The sequence below is a fragment of the Leishmania panamensis genome (assembly GCF_000755165.1).
Source record: "Leishmania panamensis strain MHOM/PA/94/PSC-1 chromosome 24 sequence".
Taxonomy (NCBI): Eukaryota; Euglenozoa; class Kinetoplastea; order Trypanosomatida; family Trypanosomatidae; genus Leishmania; species Leishmania panamensis.
In genome coordinates this window covers 160,673-184,085 of record NC_025870.1, presented here as the reverse complement: position 1 = coordinate 184,085, position 23,413 = coordinate 160,673, and the positions used below count along the sequence as shown (strand labels likewise).

The window sequence follows — 23,413 nt, the reverse complement described above, 5'->3', positions numbered from 1 at the left end:
GAGAGGGCTTATAGCACACGCACCAGTGACTGTGTGTGGGTGTGGCGACACCGCCACCCAAAGCACGAGTCGAACGTGACGGTAACGGGCAAGCGGAAGGGGGGGGGGAGAAGGCGCTGTCCTCTTGCGCACGTACCTAAAGTGTCGGGAGGTGTCTTGATGATTTGTTTTCCTTCTTGGCTGAGGGAAGGCCAGGATGCAGGAAACATGCGAAATAGCGTGGTAGCGGCATCCATTACACCAGCAACGGTAGCACTGAGGGGACGACCTTGTCTAACTCCACATTGAACACTCACAGCGCGTGCTTGAAGAAGGGTGGTTGGTGGTGGATGTGATCAGCAGATGAAAAGCAGTAAAACAGTAAGAAACGAAAACCAGTAGAAACGCAAGAGAGCCATTAGCCATCCTCCCAACAAGGATGAGGAGGAGCCGAGGGAAGGCATAGAAGGAGACGAGTGAAACAGTGTATGCTCATGGAGGTGGCGTGAATGAGGTCGGACGAGCAAGTCACTGTGAGGGCACCACCAGTTTAACCACTACGTTGCCTGCGCGACAACGGACCTATCACCTCTCTCTCCACACCGTCACTCCTCCACGGTGGCCAGCTCGCTGCGGAGGAGAGAAATTTCTGCCGCCGCGTCGCACATGAACAGGCGGTGCTCTTCAACACTCGCGCGGATGGCGTGTTCTGCGTGGATCGATGTGCGAATGTACGGCATTTGAGCCAAAAGCCCCGTGTCGACAACGTCGTCGTCGAGAAAGAGGTCGCTTGGGAGGCGCAGACGTGCGACCGCGTCCTGCATAGCCAACCGAGCTGCCGTCGCATCGAGTACGAGTTTGTTGTCCGATTCGCTGCGAGCAGCGTGACCGTCACCACAGTGGGCCATCAGACTGGCAAAGAACGGCGACACGGACGAGGTGAGAAGAGCGCCGCTGTTGTCTCCCCCTGCAGCGTCATCTGCCTCCGATGCCAGTTCCACGAGACGCTCCGTCCATGCTGCGTGCGTTGGGGAGAATTTTGTGGCCGACTGCAGGAGCGTCCGTGCAACGTTTGTTGCACACTGAGCAGCCGGACGCTCACGGACCTCTCTGGATGCGGTCTGACGGATCTGCGTGCCCTCGTCATTGTTCCCGGTAGCGCCGGAGGAGGATTGAAAGCACCTTGTGGCGCACGACAGCAGCACCTCATGTTGATCTCGCACCAGCTGCTGCATGCGCTGCGCCTCTGCGCACTCTTTCTCCATCTCCGCAACCCTCTCCTTGGCGGCTGCCACGCGCTGCCGCGTCACGGCGAGTTGCTCTTGCTGTTCGGCCAAGGCAATATCGAGCGCGTGGGTCTCGTGCGCGTGTTGCTCGGAGTCATCATGCAAGGCGGTAGACAGAACTGACACTTCTTTTGTCAGTGAAGAAATGGCATCCGAGACGGCGCAGAACGAGTTGCGCTGCGCTTGCAACGTGCGCATTCCCTTTGACCACGCCGCTGTGTAGTGGCCGATCTCTGCTTCCTTCAAGTTCGCCACTTCTTCCTCGCGGGATGCGTAGTGGTGAGACTGCTCTTCACAGTGTTGCTGCAGTGCGCAAAGTGTTGCCTGGGCCGCGTCCAGCTCCGTCTCTGCGGCTGTGGCAGCTTCGGTGGCAGCCTGCGTCTTCAGCACCTCTTCCCGCCACTGCTGCCACGCCTCGTAGAGGGATGCCCACCGCTGCTGTGTTTCGGTGACGGAGTCGGCGAGCAATGGCGCATCTGCAGGGAGCTGCAGGTGCTGCTGTGCACACACAGCTACAAGATGTGCGTTGTACGTCAGTATCGCCTGGAGTGGTGCAAGTAGGTGGTGCTGCAGGACATGCTGCACGGCTTCGCCGTTCGGAACCATGTTGCCATCGATGTCCATCAGGTACCCTTTAAGCTGAAGGGTTCCATGCGAACCGTCTTCTTCAGCCACCACCTTCTCAGAACTGCAGCTGTGAGTAGCGGCTTGTAAAGTCGTGGAGAGAAGCGACGGTGACCCAAACCAGTGCTCCTCCGTCACGGCCTCTTCGGTACATGTTGGAAGCGACAGCCGCGGCAAGTTCCACTCACACGAGGCTCCTCCAACCTCAGCTGCCTTCTGTCCTTCCTCTTGAGTGCTGCCATCCGTGGAAAGCCACGCCACAAGCTGCTGCGTAATTTGCACAACGTCGGCAAGCTCTCGGTGCTGGGCCCAGTCCACCTTGGCCACCCACTCCTGCAGTGCGTGCGACACGCCCGTAGTGGAGACATTGGCGGACATAACTGCCGTCAAAGAGGGTGCCGTTGTGTAGCTCAAATCGCCGCTCGGGGAGGCCCCAGCGGTGAGCGAGAAAGAAGGCAAACACATGAGGTCTTCACGATGCGCCTCTGCGGCCACGAGTCCCTGCTGAGCCTCCGCCAGAAGCCGTTGTAGTTCCCGCGCGCTGCGGCCTGCGGTTTGCACATTTGCTTTGGCGAGCAGCTGGAAGAGGCGCCCGTCCGCGTTGGTAAACCTCCGAATGAACGCAGTCGCTGCACCGATCGCGGCCTCTGCGGACCGCTGCCGCTTACCGTTCGTCTGGTGTTCTTCGTCCAGCTGTAGAAGAGCACTGTGTAGCTCCTGTAGTTGACTCTCTCGCTGGCGAGTGCGCTGCTGCTCCTCCTCTACAAGGGCATCGAGTGTCGCTTGTTGTGAGACAAGTTTTGTCACGCACATCTGGGCGTGGCGCAGTTCTGCGTCAATGGCCTGACACTGCGTTTCCACCTGCGCGAGTCGAGTGAGGTCTTTGGTCCGCTGCTTGAACATCACCACGGCTGCCTGCCGCACTGAGTCGAAGGCCTCTTCGTTCGTGTTCCGTGCGCTTGTCGCCGTGTCTGCCGTGCACTGCTGCTGATGTTGCTGCAGCAGCTGGGCAACGGCTGGGAGTTGCGGCTGCTGCTCCATAGTGCTCCTGCTCTGAAGTGAGAGACGTACAAATGCGAAGGTAAAGGGCTGAAAGGTACGGCGGAGTGTCCGTATGGATGTCAGCTCGCATGATCCCCCTGGAATCACTTGCTGTGCCACCTAAACCAATGCACACACACACACACGCGCGCATACACACAAGCAAAAAAGAAAGCGTACCCTACGGAGAGTGGCGGCACCGAAATGACAAAGCGCGCGCACAAACAAGCTGGCAGCAGCAGGGCTGTGAGTGCATCAGGGAAAGAAGCCAGGAAGGGAGGAGAGGGTGAGGGGACCGAAAGATTGTGAAGAGCGACAGAGAGAGAGGGTGTACTACCCATAGAATCGAGCATGGAGGAAGGAGCGAGGAAGGAAGTCGCGGCACGTGACTTATTTGTGTGTCTACCACAGTCTCTGCTGTCCTTCACTTACACTAGTTCGCTTCACTGTTACCACAATGACTGTGAGCCCGTTTCTCCCAGCGAAGCCTACCTGGGTTGCGCCTTTTCCACCGCCTGCGAATATCTCGGTGTTTGCGTTTGCGATTCAGCTTTGCTCCTTATCGAGAGGAGACCCACATGCGTGACGTATGCCTGCATGTACACACACAGACGCGTGTGCAACGCTTACGCCCTACCTTGCCCTTATTCGTTTCAACAACAATGGCACCCACCCCCCCACACCCCCACACACACACGCACACGCGTACACGAGTCAATAACCCTCAGTAGATACTTGACTGCTGTGCGTGCGCGCGTGTGGGCTACTCGGGCCGCGGTGCATCCTGCCCGAGTGTTGTGGAGGACGCGTTTACATGTACACATCGTCTTCCGCCTCCGTGCGATTCCGCTTCCGCTGTCGCTTGTGCTCCTCAACGCTTTCCTGAAGACGCCTCGGCAGCTTTGGGGCGCGCACCGACGACTTCACAACGAACCTGCCATCACTGCGCGCGTGTGGGTCGCCGTCGCCTCGGCGGGTGCGAGTCCTCTCACCACCTTGAAGTCGTCTGTCAGGGATCGCTGTGGGGTCACTCACTCCACCTTTGGCGTCCTCACCGCCCCACAGGTCTTCCACTTCGTCACTTGAGACGTCGCTGTGGTCCAGAGCGGCGTCCGCTAACGTTGGAGCCTCGCCGACGTTCCTGAGCAAAATCTCCGATTCTATGGCGCCCTCTACCAGATTCGCGCCTGTGTCGCCGAGGTTCTCGGTGATCAGAGCCGCACCACCGCCGGCGAGCGTCTCGGTAAAACTGCGTCGTGACAGCCCGTATGCGTGTGCGGGGAAGGAATCATCGTACAAGACGGTCGCCCTGGCTGGTCCGTCACCGCGACTGTGTCTAAGCACAGAGGGGCCGCCGTCACTGGTACCCCTGCTCACGCCGCTGCTGTCCGTACCGGGGTTTAGCAGCTGCCGCTCAATTTCTTCCCGCTGGGCAACCTCAAAGGCGGCGCGCCGCTTCGCCTCCTCCTTGCGCTGCATGAACTTCATGCCTCGAAGAACCTCCAGCGTCTTTGCCTTGTCCATCTTGTCGCTGCGAGCGGGAAAGGGAGGGGGTGGAGGAACGGTTGCTTTGCGAAGCGATGACTAAGAAAGCGCTTGTGAGTCGTGTGTGTACACGTGTGCGTCTGTGCTATGTATACGGCTGGCGTAGGCGCGAGTACATGTGCACGTGCCAAACGTCTGCGCCCAATGCAGTCGATGGTGCGGGGATTCCGGGGGGAGTCCTTCCAACGCCCACACGTAAGCTGCGTATCTCAGTGTGTGTGCGTCAGCTGTGCTCTGCGTCGTCTTTGTTTGATGGGGCAAAGCACCGCTACAATTCCCCGTTCTGTGTGGAGCGGAATGAGAGAGGGCGTCGAAAAGAGAGGCGAGGAAGGACATGCACATCGGAGTGGATAAGGACTGAGGCCCAGCCCACACAGACCCACAAAACGGCCAAGGGCCACAGGTGATTGCACACTGCGTGACTAGTGAAGGGAGGGAGGAGAGGCGTGCGACATGAGGGCGAAGCTCGTTCCCTTCTCTATTCTAAGCTCTCTTTCCCTTTGCATTCACCACGTGCCTTCTCTTGCACTCTCTGTACGTGGTGGCGGAGCTTTCGACCTTCCTCCTTCCCTCATCTTGGTTGCCTTCACTAGACTGGGGGCCTCCTCCTATACACAGACACTCACTTCCCCATCACGATTGAGGCGTGGGTGTAGGCGCCAGCCAACGACTAGGCGTTTGCTTGTGCTCCCCTACATGACGGTTCCACTGCATTTCTTGGCTCCTATATATATATATGACATACATGCATGTAAGGCTGTAGGCTGTACATCAACGTGGCCACATCGCCACACATACACACAAAGGAAAGGGCAGGAACGATAAAATGACTAATACGAGTGGAGACACGCACGCACACCGGCGAGGGGGAGAGGGTGGCTGCTATGCGCACTACATCCAAGGGCCACATGCGCCCATCAACACGTGCTCCCGGATTATGTTCCCCAGCACCCTCTCTTCCACGTAGACACACAGGCACCGATCCCCGAATCGCTGCCTCACCGTCCTGGGGACCGCATCCCACCTCTCTCCCTCGTTCAGCATGAGTTGACGCTGCCGCAGTGGCGTCAACAGCGGCGAAAAGACGCGCTCAACGACGGTAGGGCCGAATGCGCTGGTTCACGACAAGTCGATCAGTGGCCCCGCCCTGCTTGTTTGGCACAAATACGGCACGCATGCCCACCAACTGCGGTTGGGAGGGGCTGCGATTCACCGCCGCTCCGTTGGGCAGCGGAACGGCTCCTCGGCCGCGCGAAGAGAAAGCTGCGCCGCCGTTCACCTTGAGCCCGCTCTGCGACGGCAGCCCTGGCAATCCTGCTGACGCAGCTCCCATGCCGGCAAAGTAGTTCATGTCGATCACCACATTAGGCGGCGCTACCAACTCCGTCACGCGGGCCGAGGCGGCCTTGTCCCGCTCTTCCGGTGTCACGACGCGCCGGTCGAGGTCTGTTAGCTGCGCAAAGCGCATGATCACCATTGCACGGTAGTTGGTCTTGCGCGCGATAGGATTGCCAACGAACACAGCGGCTTTCAAAGGGCAAGCCTCCAGGTCATGCAGCAACGCATTCAGTTCGCCCAGGCGGTTCGCCCCAAGGCGCAGCTGCTCCAGCGACCCGCACCGCTGCAGCCCTTCGACAGAGCGCAAGGTGTTGTTCTCTGCAGACAGAATTACGAGCTTCTTGTTTGCGGCAAAGGCATCAGTGGAGAGGCCGCGCAGCTTGTTCTGGTCCAGCAGCAGCTCGCGCAGCTCCGGCAGATGTTCTAACCCGCGTTGAATGTGCTGCAGCTCGTTGCTGCGCACATTGAGAAACTTCAGGTGCGGAAAGCGCAGCTTCAGTGTGCTGAGGTCGGTGAGTTGGTTTGCCTCCAGGGAAAGCGACTGGAGGAGCTTGAGGTGCGCGAGTGTGTCGCCCAATGCCGCCGGAGACGTCGCGGCCACCCCGTTGGTGCTGAGTGCACCACCGGTGGAGCCGCGCCACGGCGCCGAACCAAGTCGGTTGTGCGACAGGTCCAGTGCCGTCAGCTCTCTGAGCATTTCCACCCCAAGGACGCTCACGAGTAAGTTGTGTTGCAGATGAAGCACCTCGAGCGACACGAAGCGTTCCAGCAGATTGACCTCCTTGAGTGAGCTGTGCGAGAGGTTTAGGCTGCGCACTGACGCCCACGTCTCTGGAGGACCGCGAGCGCGCTCAATGAGAAGGTCGCTGTTAATTTTGCCAGCGTACACCTCGCGCGACTTGGCCACCTCCGCAGGCGAGATGGGGATGCCGTCCAGCATCTTCAGCTGTGGAAACGCATGAATGAGGTACGGCCGCACTTCGTTGTCGTCGTTGGTGGCGCCGTGGGGGACCGTGCAGGGGTTGCCCGTGACGTTTAAGATTAGCAGCGAGGGCACATCACGGAGGGCGTAAATGACGTTCATATCAGCGATGCCGTTGTACATGAGATGCAGCGCCACGAGCTGCGGCGTCGCCGCTGGAAGGGAGGTAGTGTCATGTGAGCCAGCGCACGTGGTGCACTTCAGAAAGAGGTTGACGTCAACGTGCACAATTTTATTGCCAGAGGCGCTGAGCATGCGAAGCGTCGGCAAAGGCCCCAGAGCCAGCGGGAGAGCCGTTAGCTCATTGAAGTCCAGTACTAACTCGCGCAGCGCCTTGAGTTCCGCCAGGCATGGTAGCTGGGTGATATGGTTCTCCGCCAGGTTGAGGGATTCGAGCCCGCGCAAGTGAAGGAGGGGATGCACATCTGTCAGTGCCTGGCCACGCAGCGTCAAGCAGCAGAGATTTGGCAAGAGGTCCACGAGTCCGCTGGGGTCGTCCAGCAGGCCGCGGCTCCAGCGGAACGTGTGACACTCATTTAAGCACGACAGTAATGACGGCGACAGCGGCAGATTTCTGTCGTCGATTGTTGTGTTGGTGAGGCGGGGGCGGGCTTCGTCGAGGGCTGCGTGGAGGGCGCATTCCACGCGGAGGTGCGCTTCTAGTTCACCTGCTGCCGTCAGCTGCTCTAGTTGTGCTGCCGCCTGCTCGAATGAACTCTCGTATGTAGTGTTGTAGTCTACGGAGAAGACGCCGGTGGACGCGCAGCTGAGCTCTTCGTCTCGCTGAACGGACTTCACAAGGCAGGCGGTGACGCAGGACATGTACGACGTTGGGAGTCCTCCTGGCAGCAGAGAGGCACGGCGAAATCGCTGGGCAGCCAGGGTTCCGGGGTACGTGCCGAGGGACTGCGCGTTGAGCTTCACAATGGCCGGGCTGCCGCCTGCGGCCATCGCCATAATTGAGGTTGACGGTGGAAGCAAATACAGCCACAGGCGCGCCTCAGCCTCCTGCCCGTCGGCGTGTTGCAGGAACGGGTTGCCGTGTACGAGAAGCTCCTCCAGCGCCTCCGCAGCTGTGCGGATCGACGAGAAGTCCGTCACATCCACGAGTTTGTTGTCGCTTACGTCCAGCACTCGCAGGGAGGGCAAAGAGCTGCCGTCGAGGTGGAGGCGCGACAGGATATTGCCGCTAAGGTTGAGTCGCTGCAGCTGTGGCGCCTCCTTGGCCAAGGCGACCCACGAGACTGAAGCGATACGGTTGTACGCCAGGTCCAATGCTGTGATGGATGAACAGAGGGGCGCAGCAAAATTCTGCAAGATGGCTGTGATGCCTCTGCTGCGCAGCACACATAACATCAGGGGCGTTCCGCTTACGCCCATCTGTGCCGCGTACTCCTCTACATGTCGTGCCTGTAAGGGGTTTGCGGCGCTGGTGCTGTTGGCGTCACTGCTTTGAGCTTCGCCTCCGCCCGCACTGTCGTCCCTCGCACTGTTTTGCAGCAGACGCGCCATGCGAGTTTTCCCCAGCGCCTTATGAACACTCGCCAGAGCGTCGTTCGTCTCCAATTCAGCTACATACTGCAAGGTGTTCTTGTGCGAGGCAGTTCCGCGGCACCGCGCTTGCTTGCTAGGCGAACCGCACCAGTGAATGAACTTCAACAGCGGCTCGGCGCAGCGTAGGACATCCTCGATGATGTCTGTCTGCTTGCCGCTGCGCTGTCTGTCGTCCGCGTCAGCACTGCTCGCTACGTACCCCACCGCCGCCGACGGTGGGAGCCCGTTGAGTAACGCCAGAGCCGCTGCCTGACTCATCCCCAACGCTCCACCAACTGTGGGAGTGGGTGACCTCTGGGGTTGTGAGGGATGGGTGGCTTGCAAGCTATACGTGTAATCCACAACGCAGTCTGGCAGGAGAAGAGCGCGGTCAAAGCAGTACCACATGTATGACGACGGCAACGGCTGGGCGCTGGCACTCCCGCTCTCACCTGCTGGGGCGGTGGCGGCAGCGGCGCTCGGCAGGAGACGGTAGGCAGCGCAGGTGTCGGCGCTGTAGTCTTTGCACCACACCCGTCCGTTTTGCTGCAGGAAGGAGGCGGGCGGCGAGATGGCGCTCCCTGCGCCGCCGCCGAGGGCGTGCACCGTCTTTCCAAGGTACACGCGATATACCACAACCTGCCCGCCGAACGGCGGGCTCGCCTCACTCTCGCTTGGCAACGTGGCAGCTCCAAAGCTCTGGTGCGAGACGAGCGGCGCTGCGTCACAGTCGCGGCTCATTCCACGAGCGGCGGCCCCGCAGCTCAACAGACGCTCCTCATCGGCGTAGAAAAGGCTGTTCGTAAGGGGAATGCCTTCCTCTGCGGGCACGTGCTGGCACAGCGTGCTGTCCGCCTGGCTTACGGCACTGCTTTTCTTGCCGTCCCCGCGTGGCGCTGCGAGGCGCGCCGTCGTTCCGTTCAGCAGCACGTGCTGCAGGCAAGCGCTCTGGCCCTGCTGGGTCACGGGCACAATACCAAACAAGCCCACGAAGCGGCTGCGCAGCTGGGGGTTCGACAAGTCAACGCGTAGCTCTTTCACCCGCTCATCAAAGCGCACACGAAGACCACGGTTGACAATGCGCCGCACGCACGTCACCTCCACCCCCGCAATTCCAAAGCGCTCGTTGAATAGTGCGCTGTCGAAGCGCTCCTGCATCATTTCTACGGCAGCAACGTACACCTCGTGATCTGGCGAGAGGTTCTCGAGGCGGACATTGCCGGCTGTGTGTAGTTCCACGGCAAAACGCTCCTTCAGCAGCTGCGCCTGCGCTTTTGCCGCGTGTGTGGCCTCCGACAGCCTCAGCATCGTCATGCGCTCCTGCACTTCGCGGGTGTCGACCGCACGAGACAGCTGCCGGGCGAGGGCCTCAAGGGTTGCCATCGGTACGTCAAGCGGGGCCTCGGCAGAGTCGTCGCCGCTCTTGCCTTCGTCCGCCGTCACTCGGCAGAGCGAACCCCTGCTGCTGCCGGTGCCGAGCTTTTCCTCCAGGTGATAGATGGCTCGCTCCGCTCGCTCGTGCTCCAGTGGCTGTACGCAGGACTTCAACTTCCGCAGCGCGTTCCTGGAGTCTTGGATGTGACAAAGCGCAAAGGTCTCGGCGTGACGCGCGAGGAGTGTGATTTGGGTGTCCAGCATCTGTGCCCGCATGGCGTAGTAGAGCTGTTTTTTGCGCAGCACGGACTCCACGGCTGAGCGTTGCGCCGATGTGACGACGACGCCGTCGAGGCTGTCGAGGGAGCCCAGCATGGAGATGATCAGGGTGGCATAGTTGTTGAGGTGGCAGATCGGGTTATCGCCAAAGAGCGGGTCGAGCAGCCACAAACTCCGCAGACAGGAGAGCTGCTGGAGGTGGCGGACCTCGGTGATGGAGCTGAGGTGACACCCGCTCAGGTTCACTTCGTGTAAGTGTGACATGTCCTTCGAGAAAGCGTTCTCGAGACTCTCCAGAGGGTTGGCGGACACGTAGAGCGAGCGCAGCTTTCGAAGAGAGGTGAGGTGGGTGAGAGCGGATAAGCGATTGCGCGACAGCCACAGCTCGCGTAGGTGGCGCAGCGGCGGCAGCCCATTGAGCGACCCGATGCGATTGCCCTGCAGGTACAGGCGCCGCAGCCTCGTCATGGTGTCCAATCCCTCGATTACGCAGATGTTGTTGTCAGACAGCCACAGCTCTTCAACATGGGCGAGTGAGGCTAAGCTGGCCATCGACTCCAGACCGATGCTCATCAATTTTACCGTCACCAGGTTAGGAAAGAACTGTACGAGGGGAATACGGGGTACCTGGAGGAGGAAGAGCTCGATGGTGGTAATCATGTCCGGCCGCTGAGTCGCCTCCTCGGCCGTCCATGCATTACTCTCCGCACAAAGGCCGAGCAGGTCCCGTAACTCCGGCTGGCAGTGCAGGCTTGACGACAGTTTCTGCCGGAGTTGCTCGATCTGAGCCGGGGAGGTGGAGGGCTGAGCCGAAGGTGCTGCGGCCACTCCTGCTGCCGTCGTCAGGCTCGCCGAGGTAACATTGATATCAGAGGCCACGCAGGTGCACGTTGTTGCTCGCGCGGACATGGCAGGAGAGAGGGAGACTGGATCCACTTTTCCAGGCGCTCGCTTGTGCGTGTGTCACCCTCTATCAAATTCTTCTGCCCATGTAGCAGCGCGATCAAGCCGGAATGAAGCTACAAAGCAAAAATTGAAAAGAACTACACAATGAACTACACACGCCCACGCAAGGAGGGGGAAGGAAGAGATGGGGGAGGTGGGGGTGATGGAGGCAGCACGCTACTGTGCTACCGTGTGGCTGTATGCGTCAGTGGGTGGGCTCACCATCAAGAGAGAGACGGCGACGAAATCAGAACGAGTCAAAAAGCGGAAAATCATCAAGTTCGGGGGTGGTGGTGGTGGTGGTGAGAGGTTGGGTAGAGGCAAGAGGCAGAGAACCGAAACGTCCGCAGTGGTGATGGATAGCGGACTGGCGATGCTAGTTGGTCGCCGCTCCCTCTCCTTCGCTCTTCTTCTTCGTGCTCAGTAAAAGAAACGCAAAACAAAACGGCTCGATACGCCTTTCGTCGTTTGCGCACTCGCAGCGCGGGTGCATCTGTGCACCACTGCCACTGCCAATGCCACTGCCGCCGCCCCCCTCCCTCCGGCATACGCGGGCGACGGTGTTTTCTCCTTTTCTTTGCCGTAGCACATAACTCGATAATAAGGATTGGTGAGGTGGAGGGAGCAAAGTACGCGCAGCGCTGCACCGAGGCTTACACGCGTACCTCTGCTCCTGTAATAGAAATGAATCCAAACAGGCACAAGCAGCTCTCCTACACGCGCGCTTGGTTGTGCGTGGGACTCCATGAATAAATAGTCGACACGCCCTTTGTTACCCCCTCCGCCTCTCCCTTCCCACGCGGCGACTCGCCATTTCCCCCCTTCCCCCCGTCCGTCCGTCCCTCCCTCCCCCTCCCCCTTCTTAACAATGTGAGGGGGAGGGAGGGAGGGACGGACGGGGGGAAGGGGGGAAATGGCGAGTCGCCGTGTGGGAAGGGGGAGAAGGTGAGAAGGCGTGGTGGTTGTAATAGAGCGAAATAGAGGCGAAAACAGGCCGACAGAGGATGGGACATGCGCATGGTGGGTGTGTATGTGCTTGGCCGACGGCCCCGGGTGATGGCGTGCAGTGCACTTCGCAGAGATAACCAACTTCCACCTCCTCACCGAGGAGCACAGATGCATACACATGTCACTTTCTGTAGGGGAATAGAAGAGAGAGAGAGACGCACCCACACACGCACACGCACACGCACAGATCTTCACGACCGACAGCACCTCAACACCGCACACCGCACAGACTCTGCGTCCTTTAGGGGTAGCCACGGTAAAGCAAACTACGAGTCCAACAGAGAGAGGTATGCAAGGGAGGAAGAAAGGAGAGAGGTAGGTATGTGTGTGTGTGTGTGATCACAAAACGCTTTGTCGCTATGACGGCTCTCGTATACGTTCTACACCCCTCACTCACCTTCCACCACACATACATACAGGCACATTCGCCATGCATCAGTGTACTACGCAGAGAGGCACTCGCTCTCCCTCTACTTCCCCCTCGTCTATTTTTCTCTCACAGAGTCCGCTTCTCCGTGTGTTCCGCCTCATGCCGCTTCAGCCTGGCCGCCAGGGCTTGGAGGAAGTACGGCCCGCTCGTCCCCTCCAGTCGTTGGATAGTGTACTTTGCGTACATGCTCGGAATATGAGCGGCCAATATTGTTGACCCCGAGGAGATGCTGCTAGAGGCGGATTCGGTGAACTGCGTTGATACGTGCGGCTGCTGAGGAGTGGTGAAGGCGGAGCCGCCGCCGTTGGTGATACTGCTGGAGCGCTGTACGAACGGCGAAGGTTGCCGGCACGCGACAATTCCCGCGCTGGGGTCGTGGGTCGGCTGCGGCGACGGTGACAGACCAAAAAGTGCAACATCCAAGCGAACTGCACGTCCTTGCAATGGACTTCCTCGCTGCTGCATGCACATGGGGTAGCCCCAATTACCACCGCTAACAGCACTATTACCGCCTCTGCGTCCGTTGTTCACAGCTGCTGCTGCTAATGGAGGACCGCCGGTGTGGGCTGATGGAGGCGCTTGGTTTGAGAAGGACCTGGCGAGGTGGGGAACCGATGCCGCTACATAGCCACTAAGGTTGCGGACGCAATTCGTGATGAAACACGCCGACGCGGGCTGCTCGCCTGTGGCAGTCACAGGCGGTGGGAGCGAGGATCTACCCAGTCCTGCAGTATGGGAGACCGAAGGCGCAGAGCCCAAGACAGAACTTGCTGCTGAGTGAGAGAGGGGGGTAGGTGGGGATGAGGCTGAACGGCTTTGCGTGCAGTCGGCGACCCCCACCACCATCACATTGGCATCTTCCGCTGCGAGTGCACCGCTGCTGCGCGAGTGTGCTTGAGCGCTGCCGCTGTAGACGGCGGTGCCGGCGGCCGATGTGTTCTGCACGACGGTGGCAGTCATGTGGGACCAGAGATGCGCCTGTGAGGTTGAGGCAGCAGTGGAAACGGTTGCCGGGCTCCCGGTCTGGCTAGGGCTGCGCGACGAGTTGATCGCCGTGACAGGATGAGAGGGAAAAAGGTTGTGTACTGGCGGTGTCACTGAGGCGAGCGAACAGAAAGTCGCCGTCGTCCCACCACCACCCGATGCGTAAACTGTGCCGCCGCCTGCGAGGTTCGAGTTGCTGCTGGCTGTGTCCTGCCACGACGGTATCAACTTCGAAGAACCTGAGAGGGGCGAGAAAACCGCCGACGACGAGGACCAGCACGACAGTGTTGGAGACAGCGTTAGAGCGCCTCGAGCGGGCGACCGTGTCGCTGGGGGCCCGCCACCCCACGCAGGAGCCGCTGCTGATAGCACGCCGATTTGGTCAAAGCTTGGCACTCGCAAAGGCGCTGGCCTAAGGACTCCGCCGTTTACGAACCACGATCGTGGTGTCGCGAGGGGGCTGCTGCGAGCTGTCACAGAGGGGCTGCACTGCAGCATCACTTGTCCACTGCAACCGGTGAACCAGCTACTCCCGCTGCGCTCCATCGTGCCTGCCGCTGCGGCTGCTGCCGCCTTCTCCTCCATCTCCAGAGCGCGGCTCTTTGTGCAGGAGCGGATGTGCTTCTCAAAGGTGCACCGACTCCACCACTGCAGGCCCTGGCTCCTGAGCGACAGCGGGGAAAGACAGAGCTCCATTGTACAGCTCATGACACCAGTACGGGGGGCAAAGCCACCAAAGAAGACAAGGCGATCCTTCGTGTAGGTGACGGTAGGACGCGAGCAGGCGGGCTGGTTGTTCAGCTTCACACGCCGCCACCGACGGCTCTGCAGGGAAAACTCGAAGGCGTCCTCGCAGTAAGTGTCGCCGCCACCGGCGAAAACGCCAAACGTGTCGTTCACAAACACGCTTGCCGCGCACATGCGAGGCGATGGGATATCGCCGGTGAAGTCTCGGATGTGGCGCCAAAACCCTGTGGACACGTCGAGGATGTGCAGGTCATTAAGAAAGGCGCCTTCAGTGGCGGCAGCAGTACCGTCGCTCGTCTGCGCTGGAGTGGTGGAGCGTCCACCGAACACGATCAGCAGCGCCGTCCCGGTGATGAGCTGAGAGACATGGTAAAAGCGTGCGGAGGGCTGCTCGCCGCACGTCTTCAGTTGACACCATCGCCGCTGCGCCAGATAGTAGAGCAGCACCGCATTTGTGGGAGCGCAGGCAAAGTCCGGCTCGCCTTGGCTGCGTGTGGGTAGTTCCGGGTCAGCAGGACGCGGCCGGGCGCGTGATGCCTTCACGAGGCCGCCAAACACAACCAGCATGTCTTGGCGGGCGCGGGTGGCGGTGAAGTCGGCAGGGAGCAGGTGCATTGTATGCCCCTTGCGCGGCGAGAAGGGCAGGCCGCACTCCTTGTACCAGGTGAGACTGGGAATATCAAGCGCCCACATGTCATCAAAGAAGTGCCCCAGATACTCTCCACTGAGGATGTACATTGAGTCCTGGTACAGCGCAGCAGCGTGACCGACTCGTCCCGCGGGACGCCGACGCCGTGTCACCTCCGTCTCCAAAAGAGAGTTATAATATCTGGTAGCACCGTCGCGGCTACTGCTTGCGCTGACCGCCAGCGTCCCGCCGGCCAGGGTGCCCTGGTGGACAGGTCCAGCGAAGACGCGCGAGGTGGCCGCGTAACGCTGAATGACGCTGCGCTCCTGAATGCTGCTGTTGTTGATAGACCCGCTGCTGTAGCGCGGCGAAGACGCGTCTGTCGGTGTTGCATCGGAAATGGGTGCTGCCATTAGCACCGCTTCGACCCATCTCGCCGAAGCCGGAGGTGACGCGGTTGGGGAGAAGGACGGCGACGCAGACTGCGCGGATGCGTACGACGGACTGACGCTGCCCTGCTCGTTGGCGACGACCGCCGCCGTGGCCTCGTCGATACACTCTTCCTGTAGACACCTCCAACGTCGCGCCGACGCGTCGTACTGGTAGACATCGTTGAAGTAGTGCTCCTCACTCGCTTTGCCGCCGAAGATGAGAATCTGGGAGTTCTTGTAGAGGACGGCGGTGTGTCCAAAGCGCGCCGGAGGCTGCAGAGCAACCTCTCTGCCCACGTCCACGCCGCTGCCACTGCTGCTCAAGCTGGCATCCCGCTCTGAGGCGGTGCTGTCACCGCCACTGGCACGGCGACCACCGCCGCGAAGTCCGGAGGAGATGCTTAAGTCACGATGATCCTCCCAGTTTTCGCTCGATGCCGAGATTACGTTCAAGACTGAGTTCGACACACGCAGGGAGTTGGTGGTCGCCACCTCGAATGACGCCATCTCTGGCAATGCGTTGCCGCCAATGCGCGCCCACGACAGGCGCTGCGGGCACTGCTGCTGAAGGAAGTACTGCCGTTTCTGCTCATTGCACTCGTCGCTAATGCACTTTCGGCATCCCTGCGTTACGCCCATCTTGCAGTGGGCGCTAGCGAAAGTGAGCTCGGACGTCGCCGTGACTGTCTCCTTCGTGCCGGTGCCGCTGGTGTGAATTATACGCCCCAGTTGCTTGTATGACGTCTCCTTACTAGAGGGGAAGAAGAGAATCCGTTGATCGTTCGCCATGCTGCAGCCACTGCTGCGACTGTTCTGCCTCGCCAGCGCTGAGCTTCCCGCAGCCCAGATCATGGATGGCGGGGCGCTGAGAGTGCCGGTGGAGGCTGCCGCGATCGACGACGTGCGTTCGATATGGATATTCATTGCCCAGAGAATTTACCGTACGCACTAGTTGGGAGAGAGGGGAGTGGGTGGGTGGGAGGTTGGTTGGGGGAGGAGAGAGTTTAGTCGCGAGTAGAGCTAAAACAAGACACGTCGCTCGCGTCCCTGGTGACGACGACGACGACAGCGACAGCGATAGCAACGGCAATTGTGATCAAAGAAATGCTAATAAGAGTGTTCGTGGGAAGACGGGTGCTTGAGCAAGACAAAGAAGAAAGCGCCCCGGTAAGATACTACGGCAGCAGCAGCAACAAGAGAGAGAACGAGGAAACAGTTGCAGCGGAGAACCAGCTCCACTGCAGTAACAATATGCAGCGCGTTGCTGCACGAGTGCTTGATTGGTGAATATCCCTTCACACTTTGGGGGAGAGAAGTAAGCTAGCGCACAAGAGAGTGTACGACTTTAATAAGTGGGGGAAGGGGAAGGCACAACAACAACGACTAGGCCACACACACACATATGCACACACACACACACACGGGCTAGTGATAGTAATACTGATAGTAGTAATGATAGTAGAAATAGTGGAGATTGATGGACACGAATAGGGGCCACCGTAATAGGAGCCAAACCCAAACACCAAAGCGAGAGAAGAAGGCGAGCGCTTGATGCTGATGGTGATTGACGTACAATAAGAGGCAATAGAAAGACGGGAGAGGGAGGAGGAAAATACCTGTACAGAGAGACTCCGAGCCCACACTCCTACACACACACACCCACAGAGACACACAGACAGACAGACCGCTATAAAGGTAAGTAGCAGCAGTATGCGTAGTCGTGTATGAGAGTGAGGGAAACAGAAGAAGCGCTACAATAGAAGCGGCGAAGATGTGCCACAGAGGAGCGAGAGAAAGAGACCCACACACCGGGGAGGGAGGGAGGGAGGGGGGGTGGGAATGGCGTCGATGCGTAAGTGTGTATATATATATATATATAGGCGTGTGTATGTGTGTGTATGTGTGTAGACTCGCTGCCGAGAGAGATGGGCCTACACTAAAACTAGCTATATGTTTAGAGAGAGAGAAAGGCGGGGAGGGGGGGGGGCCGGCGAGGTCAAAAGCAAAGCAGGAGAAACGAGAAGAGCAGCAAGCGCCACCACCACAACAACGACGACGGGTGCAGGAAGAAGAACAACGGATGGCGGTGTACCGAGATCCCCTGTCGGCGAGCGCGCGGGGGCGTGTGCGGCAGCTGTGGACGCAGTTGTAAGGGGAAGGGAGCAACACAAGAGAACCCGCACACCCGAACAACCGAGTAAGGAGACTACAGAACGGAGAGGGCACAGAGGTGGGAGGCGGAGCTGATGTGCCCGGTCGCATACACCGATAAATTCGCACAGAAATACACACGCACCGGATCACACGCACTGACACATGGGGGGGGGAGTGATGGTAGTCAGGTAGATCGGAGGGGCAGAGTAAGCGGCGTAAGGGGGGGGAGGGGTCCGCGAAGTAGAGGTACAATCACGCATACACACGCACGCACACAACCGAAGTACTCAAGGTTGAACAAACAAGGAACGAGACTGATGCTCAGCGCACAGAGAAGTGGAGGCGGGGCAGGGAGCGAGTGAGCAACAGAAAAGTCGAGAGACAAAATCAAGCCAGGAAACAGAGGGTTCACACAGCCCACAGACCCACACGCGCACATACAAAACAGTAGGAGGGTGGGAGACACGCCTGCGCGTGGGACGAGGACAAACGCCCAAATAATTGAAATTGGTAAAGAAAGGCGCAAGAGAAACGAGAAGAGAAAGCGAGGGCGACGGTGGTGATGGTAGATGTGTTCACGCAGGATGCGTGGCGCGCCCGGGTAGGTAGGTGGAAAGTTCGTACAATGGTTTATGCGAGTGCGAGTGCGTTTGCAGTGGCAGAAGGAGGCAACACGAAAAAGGGACGGGCCTAATAGAGAATGCGGGAGGGGTGGGCGGGTTGGGGGGGGGGCAAAGGTAGATGCGGCGGAGAGTCGCCTGTCGTGGGCGGTTGTAGTGCGTAGGAAAGAGAGGAGAAGTGGGTGCTGCTGGGTGGGTAGAGAAGCAAAGGAACGTTGTACAGCCGCCAGGTGGCAGGGCCTCCGGTCACCCGTGTGTGTGTGTGTGTGGGCGCTGGTCCGCTAGTGTCTCCTCCTTAGCGTACAGGTGCCCCTGTTTTGGCGTGTTCTCGCTCTCGCGCTGTTTCGTTGCTACCCAGTTGCTACGATGATACTCCGTCACGCATGCAGAGAGAGAGAGACCCGACCCAAACACACACGCGCACACACACATACATGAAGTGGCGAGTGCTGTACGATCAAATAATGGGCACACTTTTGGAACAGCGACGAGCAGGTAAAGACGAAGCAAAGCCGAAAAGCAAATAAACACCGAAGAAGATAAGTTGCTGATAATAAGACCGGGTTGCTGCGCAAGAGCGGAAGAGGCGGCGGAGGAGGAGGGGCTGTCGATTTGGTCACACACGCTCGCACCTGCTTTAGTACGCGACGTCGTGAGCTGGCTGTAGGCAGAGGAGGAGAGACGGAGTTATGAACCGAGTAAGAAGCGAAAAAAAAAACACACACAAGCCGAATAGTGCTGCCTGTGGTGGCCTCCAACCTCCACTTCGCTCCGTCTGTTGTCGATACGGTTGCGCGTTGTATTTGTCTCCTGAGGATCTGCGTGTGCGTGCGTGCTGACTTCCCTCCCCTATAGGACAGAAGTGAGAGGGATTGGCGTGACAGTAGGGTGACAAAGGCGAGCATACACACACACCAAGAGCCAAGAGGGGATTGCTGGAGGAGGGCGAGAGAGGGATGTACCTGTAGGCGTGAAGCGACAAGAAGCAAAATGGGCCAGTGACGGAGGTCAAGAGGGGAGGGTGATGCCAGTAACCTGCGCGCTTGTGATTTTCGAGGAGAGAGCACACCGCTGCTGCTGCTGCTGCTGCTGCACCTGAGCGAGGCAAAATCCCTAAAAGAGAGAGCACAAAAAAGAAATAGCGACAATTGGGTGCGAGAGCAGAAGGCGGCGGCTGCGGCGGTCAAAGAATACCGGACAAACACAGAAGGAAGAGGGAGGGGGAGACGAAAGAAGAGAAAGCAACGAAAGAGACAAAGAAAGCGCACTCGCGTGCGCTCTCTCTCTCTCACTCTCACTCTGTCGGCGCACGTGTGTATATGCGTATTACAGGATTGATATGGCCGTAGTAGGGGGGAGGGGGCACTCACACCCACGTCAATCGAGCCGAGAGGAGAGAGAGAGAGAGAGGAGTGAAATAGAGAGATAAATAGAGAAGTGAATGGAGAGAGAGCGTGCGGAGAGGCGGCGCGAGCGGGGTGGGGGAGGCGAGGGAGAGGGAAGTCAAACGACTACCCCAATTGCCTACTGAGTGTAGGTGTGTGTGCACGTGTACGAAATATGGACAGGGGAAAGTGTGGGTGTGTGGGCTTGCGGATGCGTGACCGGGGGAGGAGGATGGAAAGCAGTGGTGTGAGAGGAGATGCGGAGCGGGGCGAAGAAGAAACGAAGGGGATAAGATCAATGAAGTAAGGCAAAGGGGAAGTTAGAGGGTCGAATGGGTGGTAGATAGTGGCAGCGAGCGAGATGTGGAGGGGCGAAGGGGTAGACTGGAGCGAGGCACATCCCTTCAGCTCCCACCTTTCCACACAAAATACTTCGCTCCCCGAGTCTTCGAGGCTCAGGATGATGGGGTAGTGGGAGGACGAGAAGAGGGCTGACAGACTCTAAGGTGCTGTTTCCTCTGCCGCACATAGCGAGGGGGGAGCGAGATTATGGCGAGGGGCGTGGGAGAAGATGGAGGTGCGGCGTACGGCCTTCTTTGGTATATATTTTTCGTTGTGTGAGGTCAAAGGTGCGTACGTGTGGGTGCGCGCTACGTCATGAGATCGATGCAACCACCGAGAAGGACCAGAACAGAGGCGCTGGAACGGAACACGAGACGACGACCACCGCGATCACCACACAAGGACGAGGAGAGGAGGAGGAGGAGAGAGGGAGGCAAAGGAGGGGGGCAAGCTACAATATGGACTGTGTGCGCGCCTGTGTTCTGTTGGCGTCGAAGTGACACGATGAGAGAGACGCCCAACGACATAATCAATGCATGCTTGACGGATGGCACGATGAGCAGATAGGAGGAAGCGCGCACCTTACCATAGGACGTTGACCGTGCGTTCGATCTTCACCCCCCCCTATCAGGCTTGCAGGACTCAGCGCTTCTGTCTTAGCAGCTCACCTCTATGGAATCGACTCCCCTCTTCGCTTTTCTCGCCATTCGCCATAAAGCGGATGTAAATGCGCTAAGCACAGAATGTAGGCGCCGAGAGCTGGTCGAGCCTCTTCCTCCTCGTTGTTGTTGTTGTTTCTGCCAGAGCCCTGCTTCCCTCAGCCAGATGTGGTGGGGCCGTACTCGAGACTTACGGGCTGCCGAGCTCGCGGAGAAGAGGATTGTGCCCGTGAGGACAGTGAAAGTGGCGGGGCTGGTATGGCGCGGGGGTGCAGGCCGCACATCCCTACCATCAGCGACGATTCTCGGTTGTTCATGCCGACGCCCACGTGAGAAGAGCTCGGCGTAGGTTGCTCATGCTGCGATGCACCATGCTGTGGCTGCAGCTGATAGCACGACGCAGGAGCGCCTGTAGCGACAAGCGTGTCGCGCGGCTCATGCGTGTGCCCCATGGTGTGTTGTTGTTGCATTGTTATAGTCGATGTGGATGCATATCGGGAAATCATCTCTGAACTGGCTTCGCAGTGCAAGTGATCTGGGGCCCGTCTGCCATGCCAGAGAAGATCGGATGGCGCTGATGGCGAGGACGCCTTGGGGAGTCTCCAGAATCCCGGCGACGGCACCACGTAGATTCGGCGCAAGTGGCCCGGCACGTCCACGCCTAGTTCACCGAAGAGGCCTCCCGGCGCCAGCAAACCGCTGCAGGAGCTCGCGAGGGGGAGCGCGGACTGTGCTTGTCGCCACGTTGGCGGGTCCTGCTGAGCCTCCGCGTGGGTGGCCGACAATCTCGTCACCCCCGCAGTGAGAGCGATATGAGGCAACGCGTAAGACGCGCTCTCCAGCTCGTGCAGCCCCACCTCCTCACACAGATGATACGGCAGCATCGAGCACGCGTCTGTCCGCTCGTACCACGCAATTGCATCGTCCAGATCACTCTCCTCAGACGCCTGTTGCGCACGCGCCGAGAGGAGGGAGGTAAGGACTTGAAAGAGTTGTGCACACGCGCTGCTGCTGCTGCCGCTACCGCGTTGCTTAGGATAAATGCGGTACAGACGGCGCGTTGCTGGCACGTACCACCTCTCACACCCAGGAGGTTTGTGATCGTCCAACGATGCGAGCGACGGTACTTCCACGTGCAGCTCTACAGCGTGGGCCGGCACGACGTGACGCACTTGAACGATGTCCTCCAGGTAAATTGTAAAGACGAACCCTGTCGCCACGACACGGAGGAAGATTTTTCTGCAGGTGACTACCAACAGAACATTCGTCGCCTCGAGCGGGCGGAAGCCGACTTCCACAAGCCTGATATCACACCACATACTGTGCTCTCCCTTCTCGCAGGAAGGTTGAGGGTGGGCGAAGCGATCTGCCTCACGTTGGCCGCGACTGCGCGTGTTGCCGGGATAGAGACGACAGCCTTCACGCCCCATGCTCGACACCTTTGGCATACACACTGCACACATGCAAGGAGAGAAAGTGAGAAGGGCAGTGTGAGAGAGAGGGCAGGGGGTGATGTCAGGAGAGAGAAAATACAGTTGAGCCCAACCCTGCGTCCACATCAACAGCAGCAGGTGCATAGTCTGCACTAGAAGCGTCTACCAGGAGGGCGACACGACGGCAACGCCATGAAGGTTTTTCATGTAAGAGTCAATGAGGATACACCGTCAAGGGAACTGCCGGGTGCTGGTAACGCAAGTGAGAAGGATGGGGTGAGGGTGGTGGTAAAAGGGGTGGAGGAGTCGAGCAGAGGGCTCCGATAAACCGATTCTCTCAAAACTGCTCGATCTTCCTCCGCCCCCTAAACGCCATCTTTCCCACATTCCTTCTTTTATCGTACGTCCTGCTCCGCGCAGCCCCTCCTCGGTCTCCCACGATGCAAGAGGAGGTGAGCTACCATGTCCGGCTGGGGAAACATACACCGACCATGTCCCCTTTAAGAAATGTTATATATATACACGTCCATGTCTCAGCCTCGCATACGCGGGTCGGTTTTTAAGCGAGCCAGAAGCCCGATCCGCACCTGGTGGACAGGGAAACGCACTGGCGCTCACCCCCTCTACGCACGGGAGTCAGCTGCACAGCCATGGAACCACACCGCCTTATACCGTCTGCCCCTTCCACCTACGTTGTGAACGCCGCCTCCTTGCGACTCACCCTGAAAGAACGCTGTGGCTCCTACTATACGCGGCTCTCTCGCCACGCGGATCCGACCAGTGATGCGACGCACCGTCGTCCCGAGCTCGTCCCTATGATCCTCTGCTGCGCCGGCCAAGATCTTTCCAATAACGGTCATCGCCATCATAGGGGGTGGGGGAGTGATGCCCACGATTGTTCAGGCCACACCCTGGACCGCAGCAACACACCAGCGCACGCTGGTCGATGGCGTGCATTGTTCTTCACGTTTGGACGAGGGGCTTCAGCGCAGCAAACGTGGCTTCCACCGCTTTGAGGCCCGCTACAAACGTTTGTGTCACACGCGGCTACCCCCCCCTCCCCCCGCCCACATCGTATTCCGCGAGAGCGAAAAAAAAGAGGAGGGACGCCGACGTCTCCGCTGACTCGCCTCCACCACGAGGCGCGTGTGCGCAGCTCAGGCTGGGAGTGGCGCGCAAGACGGGAAGCAGGTACTCCTCTGGCAGGTCAAGGGCCTTGAAGTAGCTGTAGGACTCCGCTTGTGGCGCCCAAGGGCCCCAGGCGCCAGCTGTGCGCCGACCAGTACACGCGTTTCTTCATGTCGTCGGCCCAGCACCGTGGACCAGCCGATGCTTTTCGTGATCCGTTTGGCAGCAGGCATCATCGAACGCCTTCTCCTGCTCCGCGTGACGACCAACGAGTGCGGAGACCGGGGGGGGAGAGTAGATCGCTCGTCGCTCCTTCCGTTCAAGAAAGGTAGCGAGGTCCAGAGCGCGGGAACGCCCCGATGCGCTCCAGAAGAGTCCCTTGTATGCCTGCATGGAGGACTCGAATGCATTTGCTTTCTTCTCTTTCAGATGCTTTCCCCGTCAAGGTGGCGCTTCACGTATGGCCGTGCAGCCCATCTCACCCGTGCGGCAGCCAGCCTTTCACCCGAGGCACCGTTGAAATGGAGCCTACATGGAA

General features: G+C 59.2%; 5 protein-coding genes across 5 annotated transcripts; all 5 read right to left on the bottom strand.

Annotated features, from left to right (window-relative positions):
- Positions 1–584: 584 nt before the first annotated feature.
- Positions 585–2,930, bottom strand: LPMP_240480 (hypothetical protein; the record flags this gene model as incomplete). The annotated part of the gene is made up of 1 exon (XM_010701087.1): positions 585–2,930. The coding sequence occupies one exon, from the start codon at positions 2,928–2,930 to the stop codon at positions 585–587; it is 2,346 nt and encodes a 781-aa protein (XP_010699389.1).
- An 810-nt stretch (positions 2,931–3,740) lies between these two features.
- LPMP_240470 (hypothetical protein) lies at positions 3,741–4,454 on the bottom strand (the record flags this gene model as incomplete). Its single annotated transcript, XM_010701086.1, has 1 exon — positions 3,741–4,454. One exon carries the CDS (start codon positions 4,452–4,454, stop codon positions 3,741–3,743), a length of 714 nt encoding a protein of 237 aa, XP_010699388.1.
- Positions 4,455–5,565: 1,111 nt separating this feature from the next.
- Positions 5,566–10,890, bottom strand: LPMP_240460 (hypothetical protein; the record flags this gene model as incomplete). Its single annotated transcript, XM_010701085.1, has 1 exon — positions 5,566–10,890. One exon carries the CDS (start codon positions 10,888–10,890, stop codon positions 5,566–5,568), a length of 5,325 nt encoding a protein of 1,774 aa, XP_010699387.1.
- Positions 10,891–12,430: 1,540 nt separating this feature from the next.
- On the bottom strand, positions 12,431–16,078 carry LPMP_240450 (hypothetical protein; the record flags this gene model as incomplete). The annotated part of the gene is made up of 1 exon (XM_010701084.1): positions 12,431–16,078. One exon carries the CDS (start codon positions 16,076–16,078, stop codon positions 12,431–12,433), a length of 3,648 nt encoding a protein of 1,215 aa, XP_010699386.1.
- A 4,394-nt stretch (positions 16,079–20,472) lies between these two features.
- LPMP_240440 (hypothetical protein) lies at positions 20,473–21,744 on the bottom strand (the record flags this gene model as incomplete). The annotated part of the gene is made up of 1 exon (XM_010701083.1): positions 20,473–21,744. One exon carries the CDS (start codon positions 21,742–21,744, stop codon positions 20,473–20,475), a length of 1,272 nt encoding a protein of 423 aa, XP_010699385.1.
- Positions 21,745–23,413: the final 1,669 nt, after the last annotated feature.